This window comes from Hesperophylax consimilis, chromosome 6, assembly GCF_061612785.1.
Source record: "Hesperophylax consimilis isolate HC1 chromosome 6, BYU_Hcon_1.0, whole genome shotgun sequence".
NCBI classification, from domain to species: Eukaryota; Metazoa; Arthropoda; class Insecta; order Trichoptera; family Limnephilidae; genus Hesperophylax; species Hesperophylax consimilis.
Window position 1 is genome coordinate 20,300,805 of NC_142841.1, and position 15,247 is coordinate 20,316,051.

The 15,247-nt window shown below is 34.9% G+C and overlaps 1 protein-coding gene across 2 annotated transcripts; it reads right to left on the reverse strand.

Annotated features, from left to right (window-relative positions):
• Positions 1-277: 277 nt before the first annotated feature.
• Positions 278-10,663, reverse strand: Sam-S (S-adenosylmethionine Synthetase). 2 transcript variants are annotated; one of them, XM_089632443.1, is made up of 9 exons: positions 10,114-10,663; positions 9,723-9,800; positions 9,510-9,632; positions 7,952-8,064; positions 4,398-4,541; positions 2,497-2,583; positions 1,760-1,891; positions 1,101-1,417; positions 278-1,010 (listed from the first exon to the last, which is right to left on the reverse strand). In XM_089632443.1, the coding sequence occupies exons 1-9, from the start codon at positions 10,226-10,228 to the stop codon at positions 908-910; spliced, it is 1,212 nt and encodes a 403-aa protein (XP_089488569.1). In that variant the 5' UTR covers positions 10,229-10,663; the 3' UTR covers positions 278-907. The 2 variants fall into 2 exon arrangements, with proteins under 2 accessions (XP_089488569.1, XP_089488568.1); XM_089632442.1 differs by lacking the exon at positions 7,952-8,064 and adding an exon at positions 5,957-6,069 and having other exon boundaries at positions 10,114-10,661.
• Positions 10,664-15,247: the final 4,584 nt, after the last annotated feature.

The window sequence follows — 15,247 nt, forward strand, 5'->3', positions numbered from 1 at the left end:
TGCATGAGCATGTATGAGGTGCAGACAGTTTGTGTGAACTGGGTCACACGTACACTTGACTTTACTTTTCTGCGTGGCGACCTAGAGTGGCGCAAGGTAACGCCTCTCTAAGTCGCATAAGTGTGGCAGATCAGTATAATATTATTATGTATGAAGCTTCAATGATTTGTTCCATCTTCCGCATAAGATTGTATGTTATGGCACTGGGCAATGCACTGTGGGTGTGTTCTAGTTTGACTTAAAGTAGAGGAAAGGATCACAATGACAAACTAAAAAATGCCTTTACCCTGGGTTCTTGCCAGCAAATACATTTATTTATCAATAAAAGTTCATGAACATGTTGAATCAAAATACATACATGATAATAATTAATTATGCAAGGATAAATAAAAAATACACATTTCTCTCTATTCCTACAAAGTTCTGTGTGTAGCCGGGAATAGCCCGACAGTTAGTAAATTGCAGTTTACACTTAATGTAAAGGGAAATAGTAAACAAATTGTAAAACGACAACACCTTAAAGGTAAATGCAAGAAAAAGTTCCAATTCACTAAGAGGGCCGGTGTGTTTTCGGAATGGCTCTTTTCCAATATGACTCCTTTACGTAAACACAACACAAAGCGCGTACAGCGGAGGCTTCGTCAGTGGCAGATCAAGCGTGTTCATCTGCCTCCCGCTCGTACACGAGTATTTGCAGACGGCCGGGGGACTCTGTCTCCCCCAGTCGACTGTGGCCTGGTCCTAGTGAAGTGGGCTCATCTTCATCTTGTAACAGTAACGTCCTAGCTATGTGCGCGGCACGCTGAGATTAATACGAGAGCGCCATGTCCGGCGACGACTAAAGCTAATTGGGATACAAAACCAATACCCAATAAATTATTTACAACAATCACACTCAGCGCTGGAGTCATTCAATCAGGGTCTTGGGGGTCTCCCACGAGAAGCCGGAGCGCCCAAAGTGGCCATAGGTGGAGGTCTTCTGGTAGATAGGTGCGCGCAAGTTCAGTTCCCTGCAATAGACAATTAAGTACACCGTCAGTCTCTACTTGTACCCAGCAGACAATTAAACACTATTATCATGCAACAGCAGCCATACTCACTTTACTATTTTGCCGGGCCGGAGGTCAAAGTTCTTCTTGATAATGCTCAGGAGTTCGCTCTGGGATTTATGGGATGTGCCGTAGTCAAAGACTGTGATGGAGAGAGGTTCAGCCACTCCGATGGCGTACGCCACCTGTACCATGCAGCGCTTGCAGAGCCCGGCCATGACGAGAGACTTGGCCACCCAGCGCGCGGCGTATGCAGCGGAGCGGTCTACCTTGGTGAAGTCCTTGCCACTGAAAGCTCCTCCACCGTGTGCGCCCCAGCCGCCGTATGTGTCCACGATGATCTTGCGCCCCGTTAGACCAGCATCAGACTGCAAATATTAAACAATTATTTAAAAACAGGTACCAGATAGGTTAAGGAAGATGTTGAGAAAATGGTTTGTCTTGTCAAATAAAAAATATTGGTCTGGCAAACTATTTGGGTTTCTCAACGATTTTTTGCATAAAGAGATTTGTGTTGCTCAAGCCGGGTCTACTGCGCACAAAACTTTTTTGTAAACAGTTACATGTTTTCCATCAGCCACTGGAAGTAAAACCACTGGGCGAGGCTTGATGTAAAGACGGTGGAAAGATTTCCTTGTATGCAGAGGTTAACATCATGGCCCTGAAGTTATGAACTCTTTGTGCCGGGATTGTGAATGAAAGAAACTAACCTGTGGTCCACCGATGATGAAGAGTCCGCAAGGGTTGATGTGCACCACAGTCTGGTCATCCAGGTACTGTGCTGGGATCACATGCTTCACAACCTTCTCCATCACCTTCTCGCGCAGCTCCTCCAGAGATATCTAAACCAAAATAAACCATTTCAACAAACTGTGCATACAATAATATAATATGCTATTTTTCAAAGGGTCCTCAAATTAACCAATTGAGAGACACTCTGCTAAAGCTGTCAAGATTTCTAGATGTGCATGAATAAGGGAATTTTCACTAACTATGAATACCGTTAAAAATGAATGGAAGATTCAAAGTCATTCTGATCATTGTTCTAAAAATTTGTAATTTTAATACTTTCATTCATAGTTTTTGATTTAAAAAAAGGTTTAATTCCGCACATTCCAAAGCAGTTCCAACTGGCTATGTCATTATGACAGGTAAAATGCAACTGGCTCATAAGACCGCTGTCGGTCGCCTCCCGGCGTAACATCAACGCAGGCATATTCACAAATAATGAATGTCATCTTGGTGGCAAATCGAAAATGGCACATTTTAAATCGCTAAAGAAAATTTATTAATCGACATAAAAATGTGTAATTCATCATAATAATTTTTTTTTGAGAACAAAAAACACAATAAAAATAGCCGATTATGGCCAAGTTTTAATATCACTTTCTGTTATAGGTGTCATTTAGGAGTGGTATGGCCAAAGAAACATTTATGTGACAGTTACCTTCTCTGAGTGTTGCATGGAAACCACAACGGTGTGCACTCTCTGGGGAATGGTGGCTCCGTTGTCAAACAAGTACTCGCAGGTCACCTGAAAGCAAAGCAATGTTCATTAAGCACTCAATCAGTAAATGTGAACAAATCATGTTTTAATCAGCATTGGCAGACCAAATCATTCACGGAAAGTTACATAATTTATTAAGATTTTAACCCTTTAGGCCTCTGACATATTGACTGTTATATTTCTTAAAGAAGCTGTCACAAAGTCAGAGAATTTGTATGTGTTTCCGCTTTTCAATAAAATTCAAAGAAATGGGATATTTCTGAATGTCCGAAAACTGTTTTTTGAGGGGTGATACAATACACTTAACAAATTTTATTATTAGGAATAAACATATAATTTTTGAAGTATTTAAATAGTGAATGCAAACATTAAAACTTTTAAAAATAATCTAAACATTATAGCCACCTCACAATTTGTCATTTCATCTATCTATATAAATAAACATGTAAATGTTAGTTTGTTCAAGATCTTAAATCTCCAAAAGTTCTTCACTGATTGCTTTGACACAACATTGCATTTGAATATGCGTGTTTTTATATACCTATATATTATATAGATGTCACCTGTGAAAGGTAAAAAAAAAAATGCTTTTCTGATTTTGTTAAAATTTACAAACATATTTTGTTTAATATTATTTAAGATGTAGCGTGGGATTTAATGTTTGTTTTCGCAAGTTATAAATATTTTAAACTCAAAAACAGAATATTTTCTCAAACACCAGCATTTCTAAAACTTAAAAAAAATAATCAGATATTTATAATTTAACAAACTGATTGGATTGCCTGACAGAAAATAAGTACCTACACCCAGTGGCGGCTCGTGACTTTTGGGTGTACTAGAGTGCTAATATTACAAAAAATGGCATTTTTGATGTTGTTGTATCCGAAAACGATTTTTATTCGAAATTTCGGTTTTTTGTAAGATAATTTTCTGGAAATCCTTAACTTAAATATTCATACAAAAAAGGATGTTTAATTTTCGGATAAAAATTAAACATCCTTTTGGAATAAACACCATCAATAATGGCGAATTTGTCAAACTTAGCACCCTATCACAATCAAAAGTCACGAGCCGCCACTGCCTACACCATCAGCAAGAATTTTCAAAAGAAGGTCCTACTTGATGGCTTATATCTGTTATTTTTTTTTATTCATTATTATTTCAAATTATTTATAAAAGTACTATGTACATTAGTATTTTTTTTTTCTTTAATATATTCAATAGCTGCATCAAATTTTATTTTTACACCTATTTTTCTAAGTGCAAAAGTGGTGTGTAACCCCTTAACCTGTTAACCGGGCGGGACGTATAAATACGTCAAACGTAAACGGTACGGGTAGGACGTATAAATACGTCCTTGAAATATATGTTGCGCCCTGGAACGAACGGGACGTATATTTCCGAACACATCACACAGAAATTGAGTTTTTAATTTTTTAAACTTAATGTTTCTCTTTTATCTGTGTGCTTTTATTTATTGTTCTGTAATTAAAACCTTTTTTATATTTATTTGTAATCTTTATAATTGTTTGTAAATATTCGATTTTTTTAATTCGATGTTTTCACTTTTTTTGATGCATAAATAAAAAAAAATAAAAGTCAAATTAACGTCCACCGGGCGTGACGTATTGATACGTCCTAGTGAAGGAGTTCGCGCCCGTTATACGCTGCGTAATTCAAAACTGAACTCCCCGGTTAACAGGTTAATTAATTAATAAACAAACAAAGAAAAAAAAAACAAAGATTTTTTAAAATTGGAAAACCAGATATACTATTAATAGCAGATCACTCAGACTTGAGTGAAGTTTTGAGACAATTCTGATGTGATGATGTTTGTTTACCTGTGTCTTGGAGTCGGGACGGGCCCACCAGAACTCTTCATTACGGCGAAGTTCAGCAATGCGGAAGTTCAGCTTGTGAGCTAACACCACGGTGAGGGGCATACATTCTTCTGTCTCATCAGTCGCATAGCCAAACATCAAGCCCTGGAGACATAACATACATGTGTTAGTAACGGATGTCAATTACCTGCCTTGTAATGCATACATTAGCCAAAGAAATTTATAAGTAACAAGTGGTCAGAGGATTAAGCAACTGATCCAACTATTATTTAATTTTATCAGTAATTTGCTTTTTAATGTTACTATGTACAGCGAGAGAGAGAACTTATGTTCTGATGAAATAACTGCGTTTGTAGGTCATCATTTTATTAGTATAACAATGTTTTATTTGAAATTGAGATTACTAGTTTCATCTAGAATACATATAAACTCAGACACGAGTTTGAATTATGTTGCCGTTTATTATTTTGCTACAATCATTTATGCATTACACTACCAATATCTTTGTGGTAGCTGGGTATCTAACCGTTCCTAATTGAATTAATTAATAAAAACTAACAATTAATTTAAAACATAAAAGTTGCGAGAGGTAATTCTACTTGTCGATGGATTTGAGCATATTTAACTGTAATTCAAGTTAGTGATAGCAATTATTTAATGCTATAGCTGAACATACAATTTAAGATTTGCCATAAAGTATGTCCATAAACTCACGGTATCTCAAATTATAAAATCTAATTGCAAGAAATGACCTTTCACACTATTACAAAATAATAACTAACACCCAACAAAATACAATAATGATCATTAGTAATATCTTGAAGAAATTGTCCGTCCTCTCACTGACCCAACGCATTCGTTACAAGATATAAATTTAATCAGGAATGAACTGGCCTCCAAACGAACAAAGCGCTGCTTTATCATAAGTCATTTCTAGTTCAAATCATTATAATTTTTGTTAATAAACAAAACAATACGTAATTAAATTTAAACACACGTAAATTACTTCTCATATCGCATGTTAATCGGACATGTTGTACAAAATCGTAATCAAATGATCCCAGGACCTTGCAGTAATATTATTAATAAATTGTGATAAATATTAAGTTTATAAAAATGTTAGTAGTGAAATGGAGTACATGATATATTATAGATAAAATGGCTGGAAAGTGTATCAGAGATGTTAACTATGTGTGCTTACAATTAGAAGCATGTGTTTGAAAGATTTTCATATATTATGTACATTAATATACATACATTTACAAGGAACATGGTATAGATATATATTATTTATATTTCATGACTTAACACTTGGCAAAGTAATGCATACTAATTTCCATTAGCATGACTACAAATTTTTTACTATTTAAATACTGCCCCGTTTGATTTTAGTAATTTTAGGAGTTAAAAAAATAGATCCAAAACCAAAGTAAAGCTTTCTTCGATAATTAAGTGAACATTTTAACTAAATAAAGAGTTGAAAGTATTAGACGTAAGATTTATAGAAGGCAGGAAGACAGCGAAAAGAAAGAAAAAAGCGAGTGTAGTCATCATCTGACCTGGTCTCCCGCCCCGATCTCCTCGTCAGTTTTGTTCTCATGCACTCCCGATGCGATGTTTGGAGACTGTTGGTCCAGTGCCAGAAGGATGCTGCACGTCTTGTAGTCGAAACCTGACATGACCAGGACACCACAATCTTAATACAAGCATGCAAAGTAAGCCGGGACTGTAAAATCCTAACAAGCAATCCCTTGAATATATCCATCTTCGCTACGAACCCATTATCATCTCAACGCAATAACACTTCATTTAAAAGGAATTACACTAGGCTTTCACATACTCATTTATTGATGTGGTGATGGATTCCCAGGGACGATATTTATATTTCAACATGAAGGTTATTTTATATAAAAGATATACATAGCCGCTTTATACTGATATGTCCTATGTAAAATGTACACACAGAATCTGTTGCAAAGAAAAGTTTTTATTTATCAAACATTACCACCCTCTAAAAAATACGCATTCCACAACGATACAGGATAATCTAAAACACTTCAAAGTATGTATTCAACTGTGAAGCAACAGATTAATAATGTACTTTAGAGAGAATGCATAAATACATGTATAATCTTTAATTAAGCATTGTTGATGTACAGACTAGAGATGAGAAGGTTCTGCATTTTGCCGGAGGTCTCCGAGGACTTCCTCCTTTTAAAAGAACTCGAGTTCAAGGAGTGGGTTTGGGTTCTGAGTCCCGGACCCATGCACGGTCTTGGTTCACCGAGAACTCGGGAGCGAGTTAGGTTGATATGAGAGGAATTCGAGTTCAAGTTCTCTGGGAGTAGTTGATTTTAAAAAGGAGTGGGATCCGCTTTCCGGAAAGGATTCAGGTTCAAGAACTCATTCCAGCTGAACCTATACACCACTAGTACAGACAGCAACATTTTATTAGTAAAATTGACATCAAAGCTCATAAATGAAGATCAATATAATATGTATTTTAAATAAGAATCAATAAATGATTATTTGTACAATAAATTATTGAAAATTTCACTCTTATGCAAACGATAAAATCATCATATCACTAAATAATCATATAAAAATAATATTTGACTTAAGTAAAATAATCTTCCACAGAAAAACAAAACCAATTATTTGTTTTAAGCAATATTTTTTGAAATACAAGTATTATCAGGTGATATGTAATTTTTAGTAAAATATATACCACATTGTAGCCGGTAAAATAATTTCAGCTTTAAATTATTATGTTGCCAGAGTTCAATAAAGGTTATCAAGCTGAATTTTAATAATTGTTCAATTTAAATAAAGTTATCAATATCTTATTTTCTCAACGAACCATTAACTTTATGAAGGAAAAAATCCCAAAGAAAGATTGCGTTTAAAAATAGATATTAATGTGCTGTGTAGTAAGTTCAAATATTGTTCCCAGTCGTGACATGCACCAATGACAATTGAAATCCCAAAACATGCTGCAGTTTATACGAATTTGGTAAATGTACCGCAATTAAATATTTTCCTAAAATAATTAAAAGTATGTTTCTAGAAATTTATAAAAAAACTATTAAATTTCAAGAAAATTCAAATTATGTAGTTAGTAAGTCAGTTACAGAAGATTTAAACATCCTTTAAAAATTTATGCAATAAAAAATAACAATAGCCCGAGGCCATAGAAGGTACACATAGTCACTTCACACTATTAACCTCGTAAGTTTCTTTCAAAAAGATATCGAGGAAGATAAATACGTTATCAAAAACTAATTATGAAAGATAAAAAATGAAAAAAGTCGAACACCAAAGTTAAACTTTATTTTTCCTCTTGACATTTATCTCCAACGGACTTCAGGAGCACATTGCTGCATATTTTAGTAAAACCAGCTTCTGCGGAAAAAACTTATTTCTAAACCCGGACATTCAAGAGTGGAGGATGCGATGAAATGATCAGCGGCGCCCCTAAATCTAGATCGGGGAAGCGCCGTATGAGCAGGCAGAGAAATGCTTCCCATGATGGAGCCCTAGAGTGTCCGTAGTACCTGGTCACCAGCTCCAATGTCCATGTCTTCTCTGTCTACGTGAACACCGTGGGCAATTTCAGGGCTCTGCTGTTCCAAGGCTACCAGAAGGTTGAGGGTTCTCCAGTCAAATCCTAAGTTCCGTAAATATGGTCAGATTCATTCTAATACAGGAATTATTATGCTAACACGCTGTCAGCTGAACTAATAATAATTAATTTTTAATGTCTGTTCTCACCGATCAAAGTTTAAGGTTAAACGCAACGCTCGTTGTATTCTACGTGTTCACAGATGGCGTTAATTAATTAATTTTGTTTAAATACGCTTTTGCAAGGTATTGCTTTACAATATTAAGACAAATCATTTGTTTGCGCCCGTATATACGCAATATGAATATGAATCAATAGTTTTGTTCGTTTAAAAACTTAATTCTTTCGAGAAAGGCACACAAATACAATATTTTACCGATGATTCAATCCAATATTGTATTTGTATGCCTTTCTCGATAGAATTGAGTTTTTATATGGACAAAGCTATTTATTCATATTCATATTGCGTATATGAGGGCGCAAACAAATAATTTGTCTTAATACTGTAAAGCAATACCTTGCAAAAGCGTATTTAAACAAAATTAATTAACGCCATCTGTGAACACGTAGAATACAAAGAGCATTGCGTTTAACCTTAAGAAAGTATTTCAAACTAGTTCAGAACACACACCCACCCACAGTCCCGTCTTACCCCGCAAATGCCCAAAGATATCGGGCGGGTGTTTATGAATTCTATATGTGTAAATTTAGACTCGCAATTCAATTTGACAATGTTATTTTTACGTTTAATTATTCACCTACCTAAATCACAAAAAGAATATTTTTGATCCATCACTGACACCACTACTTGTGCTGTAGTTGAAAATATTTTACAAAAAGTAGCAATTATAACTAACAACTAATGTCAGAATTTACTGAGATGGAAAATGGAACAATATTCACATAAAGTTGTGATCAGAGAAAAATATCTACTCTAAACAGTGGTGCGGTAATAGAATTATTTCTTTGCTATCAAAAATTAGTTGGTAATGTCAACTATCACAGTGAAACAATTAATTTAACTAAATTGGTCAGAATAATAAATTGATATCGCAGAGGGAATTGTTTAGAAGTGTAGAATAATAATAACACATATGTTTGTAGGTTATCGCACGCCACTATGCATGTACCTACTAGAAGTCTGTTCCATTCGGATTTTATCACTGGGATACAACACAAACCGAAACGTAGAATTTCATCATCTTTGCAGATTTATTGTATTGCTTTTATGTCACTTTTCATTTCAGACAATTACTTGCACTGGAAGTTAATGTTTTAATAATTAATTCTACAATAAGTTCCACGAATTGAGAAATAATTTATTATCTGTGAGTGATGCCACTCGCAAATTTCGATCAAAAACAAAATGCATTGTTAATCACGCAATCGGAAAGAAAATGCGCAATATAAAAAAGAAAACAATATTAATTTCATATCAGTTCATCGCATCATTACGAAAATTTGAGGTTAGATTTGATAGAAATGTTTACCTTTGGAAGAATCATCGTATCCAATGTGCTTGACTGTATCCCTGACCACTTTCTGGTAATCCACGACGGCTTTAGATGTTATTTCACCGCACAATAGAACCATGCCGGTCTTGGTGACAGTTTCTGGAAACAATACACATTCGTTTTAGAGAGAGACGTAAGAGAAAATAACAAATAAAATTATTGTATGACGCAAACGGAAAAACAACTTACCGCAAGCAACTTTGGCATTGGGATCCTGCGCGAGATGGGCATCCAGAACTGCGTCACTTATTTGATCGCACATTTTATCTGAAAAAAAAAAAAAACAATTTGACATTCGGTTTGCTTCATCGCTTTCATAAAAGTTCAGAGACTTGCACCTGGGACCACGTGCATTTCAGCGATATATTATTACCGCGTGGGGCACAACATAATATTCACCCACAACGCAAAAATGACAGCTTTGTTTACAATACATTTGGAAACAAAGACCGAGTGTATGTCAAAAAACGGCCGGAATATCGAACCGCTATGGTATAAAGAACTGTTTACAATATATTGACGCGCACATGTCGCGTCGTCGGCCATATTTTTTCGACTAGAATGAAAAATGAAAACTAACCTGGATGTCCCTCGCCGACGGATTCCGATGTGAATAAGAATGTAGATCCATTTTCGGTCTCGTAGTTGTGCCCGTTGGTCTTGGCGTACCCGTTAACTTTGACGGTTTCTGGCATTTTAAACCTTTTCTCTCTACACTCGATATCCCAACAACCCCTCACGAATACTTTGGAAAAGAGACCCTGCCGGAGATTTTCACTTGTATTTATAACCTCGCTTCAAATGGGTCAGCTGACTGAAAGGAGGAGTCTGATTGGTCTAGAGTTTCGCGCGCACGTAGTCTATTAGAACCGCCAAATTCAAAAACGAATAAACGGAAAATTAATAGACGAGGGAAACTGTTGCCAGAGCTTGTTGATTGCTTTTAAAATTCACTAATGATTTGAAACTTGGATTAACGTTGAAATATCACAGCTATTATTGCAATATTATGAACTGACAACCGATAGTATATATTCCGTTAGAATTATTATTATTTCGCTAGCTATCACGAGTTGATAAAGTGACACTGTGGAACACACGACTGCTCTACAGAACGGTAGGGAAGTACTAACGTCTTATTAGAAACTCTCTCTTATATATGGTTGGCCCCTTAACCCCTGCGAAGTTGACAGGCTAAACGGAGATTAAAACGTCGGAATGATTTTTGAATAACATCCCAGTAACATGTTGCTAATGCTAATAGATTTTCAGTGGGCCACATACATTTTACAGCGTGAATCGACGTGGAACCGGAGCAATGAATATTTTTCCCAATTGTTTCCTACGACAGAATCGCGTTCAGTCCCTTGATAAGGTTACTTATTCAAATCTCGCTACCCGGAGTCGGGGCTGACATCAGACATCAGACATCATTTTATTTCATTTTAGTAAAAGTTTTAAATTGTAGAATGATATTGAATTATGTTTGGAGTATTGACGTTTGGTAGGAAAGCTGTCCTTGTTATACGGGTATTTCAAAGGAGGATGCTCCGAAGAACTATCGTTACTGATCACTTCAGCAACGAAGCACAGCTGATCGAGTCACCAAACGCATGCCCAACATGACGGTTAACATTATTTTTCCACAAAAGAACGGATCGTTTTTACGACTCGTTCTGGGCTTCAACAGCTCAGAAGCGGATTGATTTGTCAGCTTCTGTATTTCTTACCTGCACGAGACCGTGGTTCACTCCTTTTTTTCCTCAAAAGAGCCTCCAAACAGCATTCCCAAGACAAGTGTCTTGGGTGTATTTAACTATCATAAAAAAATTCTTGTTCTGTGAAAGTCCTATTCGAGTTCTGTTATTATATCAATATAGGCTAGTTGCTTGACAGAACTGAAATAATAACAGATCTTTCACAGAAAATTAACTTTGAAATTTGAAGAATTGATCAAATTCTCCGAAACAACCCGTCATTGTCGATCATTATTACAAATTTCAGAGCATTCAGAGGAGAATTCAAGAGCTAAACTTAATGCGATTCACTACGTAGTAATGCAAAATCATGTGTTTTTGGTTTTAAAATTTGCTCGCCTAGAAATGTTTCAGATGCTTTAATTAAATACTGCGAGTAGAATACATCTTGGCCTTTGAAATTATCGAGAATTTTTTATATAAGTCTTTTTATAAGCCCAGAAAAAAATAACGTATAAGGCCTATGAAATCTGCTTTAAAGTTCAAAATCTCCTACTTACGAACCCATTTTCGGTTATGGTTTTATTGTATAATGTGGAAAATTAAGTTATTTATAAAATGATCGGAAAAAAAATATTTATGCCTGAACATCCTCAAAATAAAAAAAAGGCAATTTTTGGCCATGTTTTTTTCTTTTATAAATCAAAACAGGCGGATGGTGTTAAACGGGAATTTAAACCCTATCGCCATCTACGTAAGGGGTGTTATTGATAGCGGCTCGATTTAAAATATTACACGACGTAGTGCATCGCCAAAGCTTTTTTCAGACAATTTAGTAAGCTAGCTGGATAGCGCTTACCTAAAATCAATTATTTAATTTTAATTTAGGTTTTTAATTCAGCAGGACTGAGAGGATAGTGCAATCCCTGTCTTACGTATCTATTGCACACAATTCGATAGAGCTTAGGGAGTCATATTTGTACAGCGCCCAACGAGGGTTTGCTCTAGGCTCACATTTTATTTGATTCCGACGAATTCGTAACTATGATTATTTTTATACTATTTTTTATAGAGCGATCCCTACGGACAGATATTTATATTTAAGATTAATAAAAACAGTACCTTACCATTGAAATGTTTTACGTAAAACCGTTTGAAAATTTTATGAAACGTATACAATGTGTATGTACGTACGTAAAACAAAATTTTGGAAAAAAATGTAGGAAAAAAATATGTTTGTAAGAAATAATTTTACCCATAGTAATCCCCAAGGTAAGATCAATAGGAAAATTGATTAATTTGCCTGCTAGACCAAATTCGACTGTCGCACAGTGGCCAATTTTGATGATTTGGCGCGACATCGCTCTCGGCGTTCGACCATTTGGCATCATTGATGTTTTTTTTAAGTATTAATAAGAAATATCACTTATTTTTTGTTAATTCTTATTAGTCGAAATGTTGATAATGATTTTAATGCTTTTATAAAAAGTAACGTGTAACTTGGGCGCTAAGTTTGTATATTATATATTATAATTCTTTAAGAAAACAGATAATAAAAATACAGTGAACAATTTTGTACATTATAATAATAATATCAGCCCGAATATCAGTGTACCCCTGTTCTGCGACTAATTACATAATAATGAATTTCAGGTGTTAATTTAAATTGACAGTGAATAATTTTGAATAACTTAAATTTTATTCTAACGGTACGCAGAACTAAATATTACATACAGTTGATCTTTCTTTGACATATCGGAGTCAAATATTGGATTCTGAAAAAAAAATGACGAAAATTAAGTACAATCATTTCTTAAAAATGCAATTACTGGAGTGGCTGGCTAAAGTTGGTGGTGATATTTTTTTTCCGTGTACAAAAAAGACACATCAATAATATCCTATTAAAATTAGCGTGAAGACTCGTGAAGATTTTTATTCCTACTCCATTAAAGGCAAAAAATTGGAAAAAAGGTAAACTTTGAACCAAGGCAACAGTTATAATTTATGAAAAAATATATTTATTCAGTTATTTAAATAAACCACGTATCTTAAAAAATATCTTAAGGCGATGCCATACGTAGTACTGCAAAATCATGTGTTTTTGGTTTGAAAATTTGGTGGCCTAGAAATCTTTCAGATGCTTTAATTAAATACTGCGAGTAGAATACATCTTGGCCTTTGAAATAATCGAGTATTTTTTAGATAAGTCTTTTTATAAGCCCAGAAAAAAATAATGTATAAGGCCTATGAAAACTGCTTTAAAGTTCAAAATCTCCTACTTACGAACCCATTTTCGGTTATGGTTTTATTGTATTATGTGGAAAATTAAGTTATCTATAAAATGATCGAAAAAAATTAAATATTTATGCCTGAACATCCACAAAATAAAATAAAAGACACTTTTTGGCCATGTTTTTTTCCTGCATAAATCAAAAGAGGCTGATGGTGTTACGCGGGAATTTAAACCTTATCGCCCTCTGCGTAAGGGTTGTTATTGATAGCGGCTCAATTTAAAATATTACACGACATAGTGCACCGCCTTAAGTGATTTTTAAAAATACTTTTTTTGTACAAAAAGTTCACAAACAACCTGATTTTGCACGCCTTCAAACTCGCCTAGATACAGCAGCATAGTTGTGCACCCGAATATCAGTGTACTCCTGTTCTGCAACTTATTACATAATAATTGAGTTTCAGATGTTAATTTAAATTGACAGTGAATAATTGTGAATAACTTAATTTTTATTCTAACGGTACGCAGAACTAAATATTACATACAGTTGATCTTTCTTTGACATATCGGAGTCAAATATTGGATTCTGAAAAAAAAAATGACGAAAATCAAGTACAATCATTTCTTAAAAATGCAACTACTGGAGTGGCTGGCTAAAGTTGGTGATGATATTTTTTTTCCGTGTACAAAAAAGACACAGCAATAATATCCTATTAAAATTAGCGTGAAGACTTGTGAAGATTTTTATTCCTACTCCATTAAAGGCAAAAAATTGGGAAAAAATTGGAAAAAAAGGGTAAACTTTGAACCAATGCAACAGTTATAATTTATGAAAAAAATATTTTTTTTCAGTTATTTAAATAAACCACGTATCTTAAAAAATATCTTAAGTGATGTAAAAAAATACTTTTTGTAAAATAAGTACACAAACAACCTGATTTCGCACGCCTTCAAACTCGCCTTGATACAGCAGCATAGTTGCGCGCCCGAACATCTCACTTCTGTGCGTAATTACCGAGTAAGTAAGCTTCGGGTGTTATTTTAAACGGTTTTTTTAATGTCAGTGATTAATTGAGAACACATTGGTAAAAAAAAATTCATTTCGGGAACATGCCGATCTGGGGTCAATGTCGCGCCAGCGCTCAAATTTAAGCCACTGTGTGTCGGTCCGTCCATTACGCCGGGCCGAATATTGATTGTACACGACTGACTTTAATTTAGAGATTTGCTACGGAAAATTCAACCGTAGGTCCGTCCATTTCGCCGGGCCGCGCGCCGTATATTGTTTGTACACGATTGACTTTATTTTAGAGATTTGCTAGGGCAAATTCAACCCTAGGTCTACCTAACACAACAGGGATGCGCATCGCATATTTTCGTTCATGGCTTCTTCACATATTTTAGGGTTTTGTCTCTTTACAAATTATCCAACTATTATTACATGAATAATAATAGTTAGATAATTACAATAACACTCTCGTCCAGGATGTAGCCCAGTGGCACAGCGCGCCCCTGCATTATCATGGATGGGGAGTTTCCTTCAAGCCACCGTAATACAAGTGTTAAATGTACCTACATGTTCCATTCATTTCCTTTTTTTATTACTGTTTTTTTTACTTCACATAATTGCAAAATTACTGGCATCATTTTAAATGAAATGAAAATAAACTGTTTTATATCGGTATAATGTATACATAATTTTATATATGGAAGAATGAAAGACATCACGTGAGTAGCCAGGGGGGGGGGGGGTTCCACCCGAAACATTAAAAAAATTGTATTTA

Excerpts from the sequence above, each read along its gene's own strand:
- Sam-S (XM_089632443.1), bottom strand. The coding sequence starts at position 10,228 with ATGCCAGAAACCGTCAAAGTTAACGGGTACGCCAAGACCAACGGGCAC. Across the intron at positions 4,542-7,951 it reads ACATTGGAGCTGGTGACCAG|GGCTTGATGTTTGGCTATGC; the intron begins GTACTACGGACA and ends TTATGTCTCCAG. Across the intron at positions 1,011-1,100 it reads CGGCCCGGCAAAATAGTAAA|GGAACTGAACTTGCGCGCAC; the intron begins GTGAGTATGGCT and ends TGTCTATTGCAG.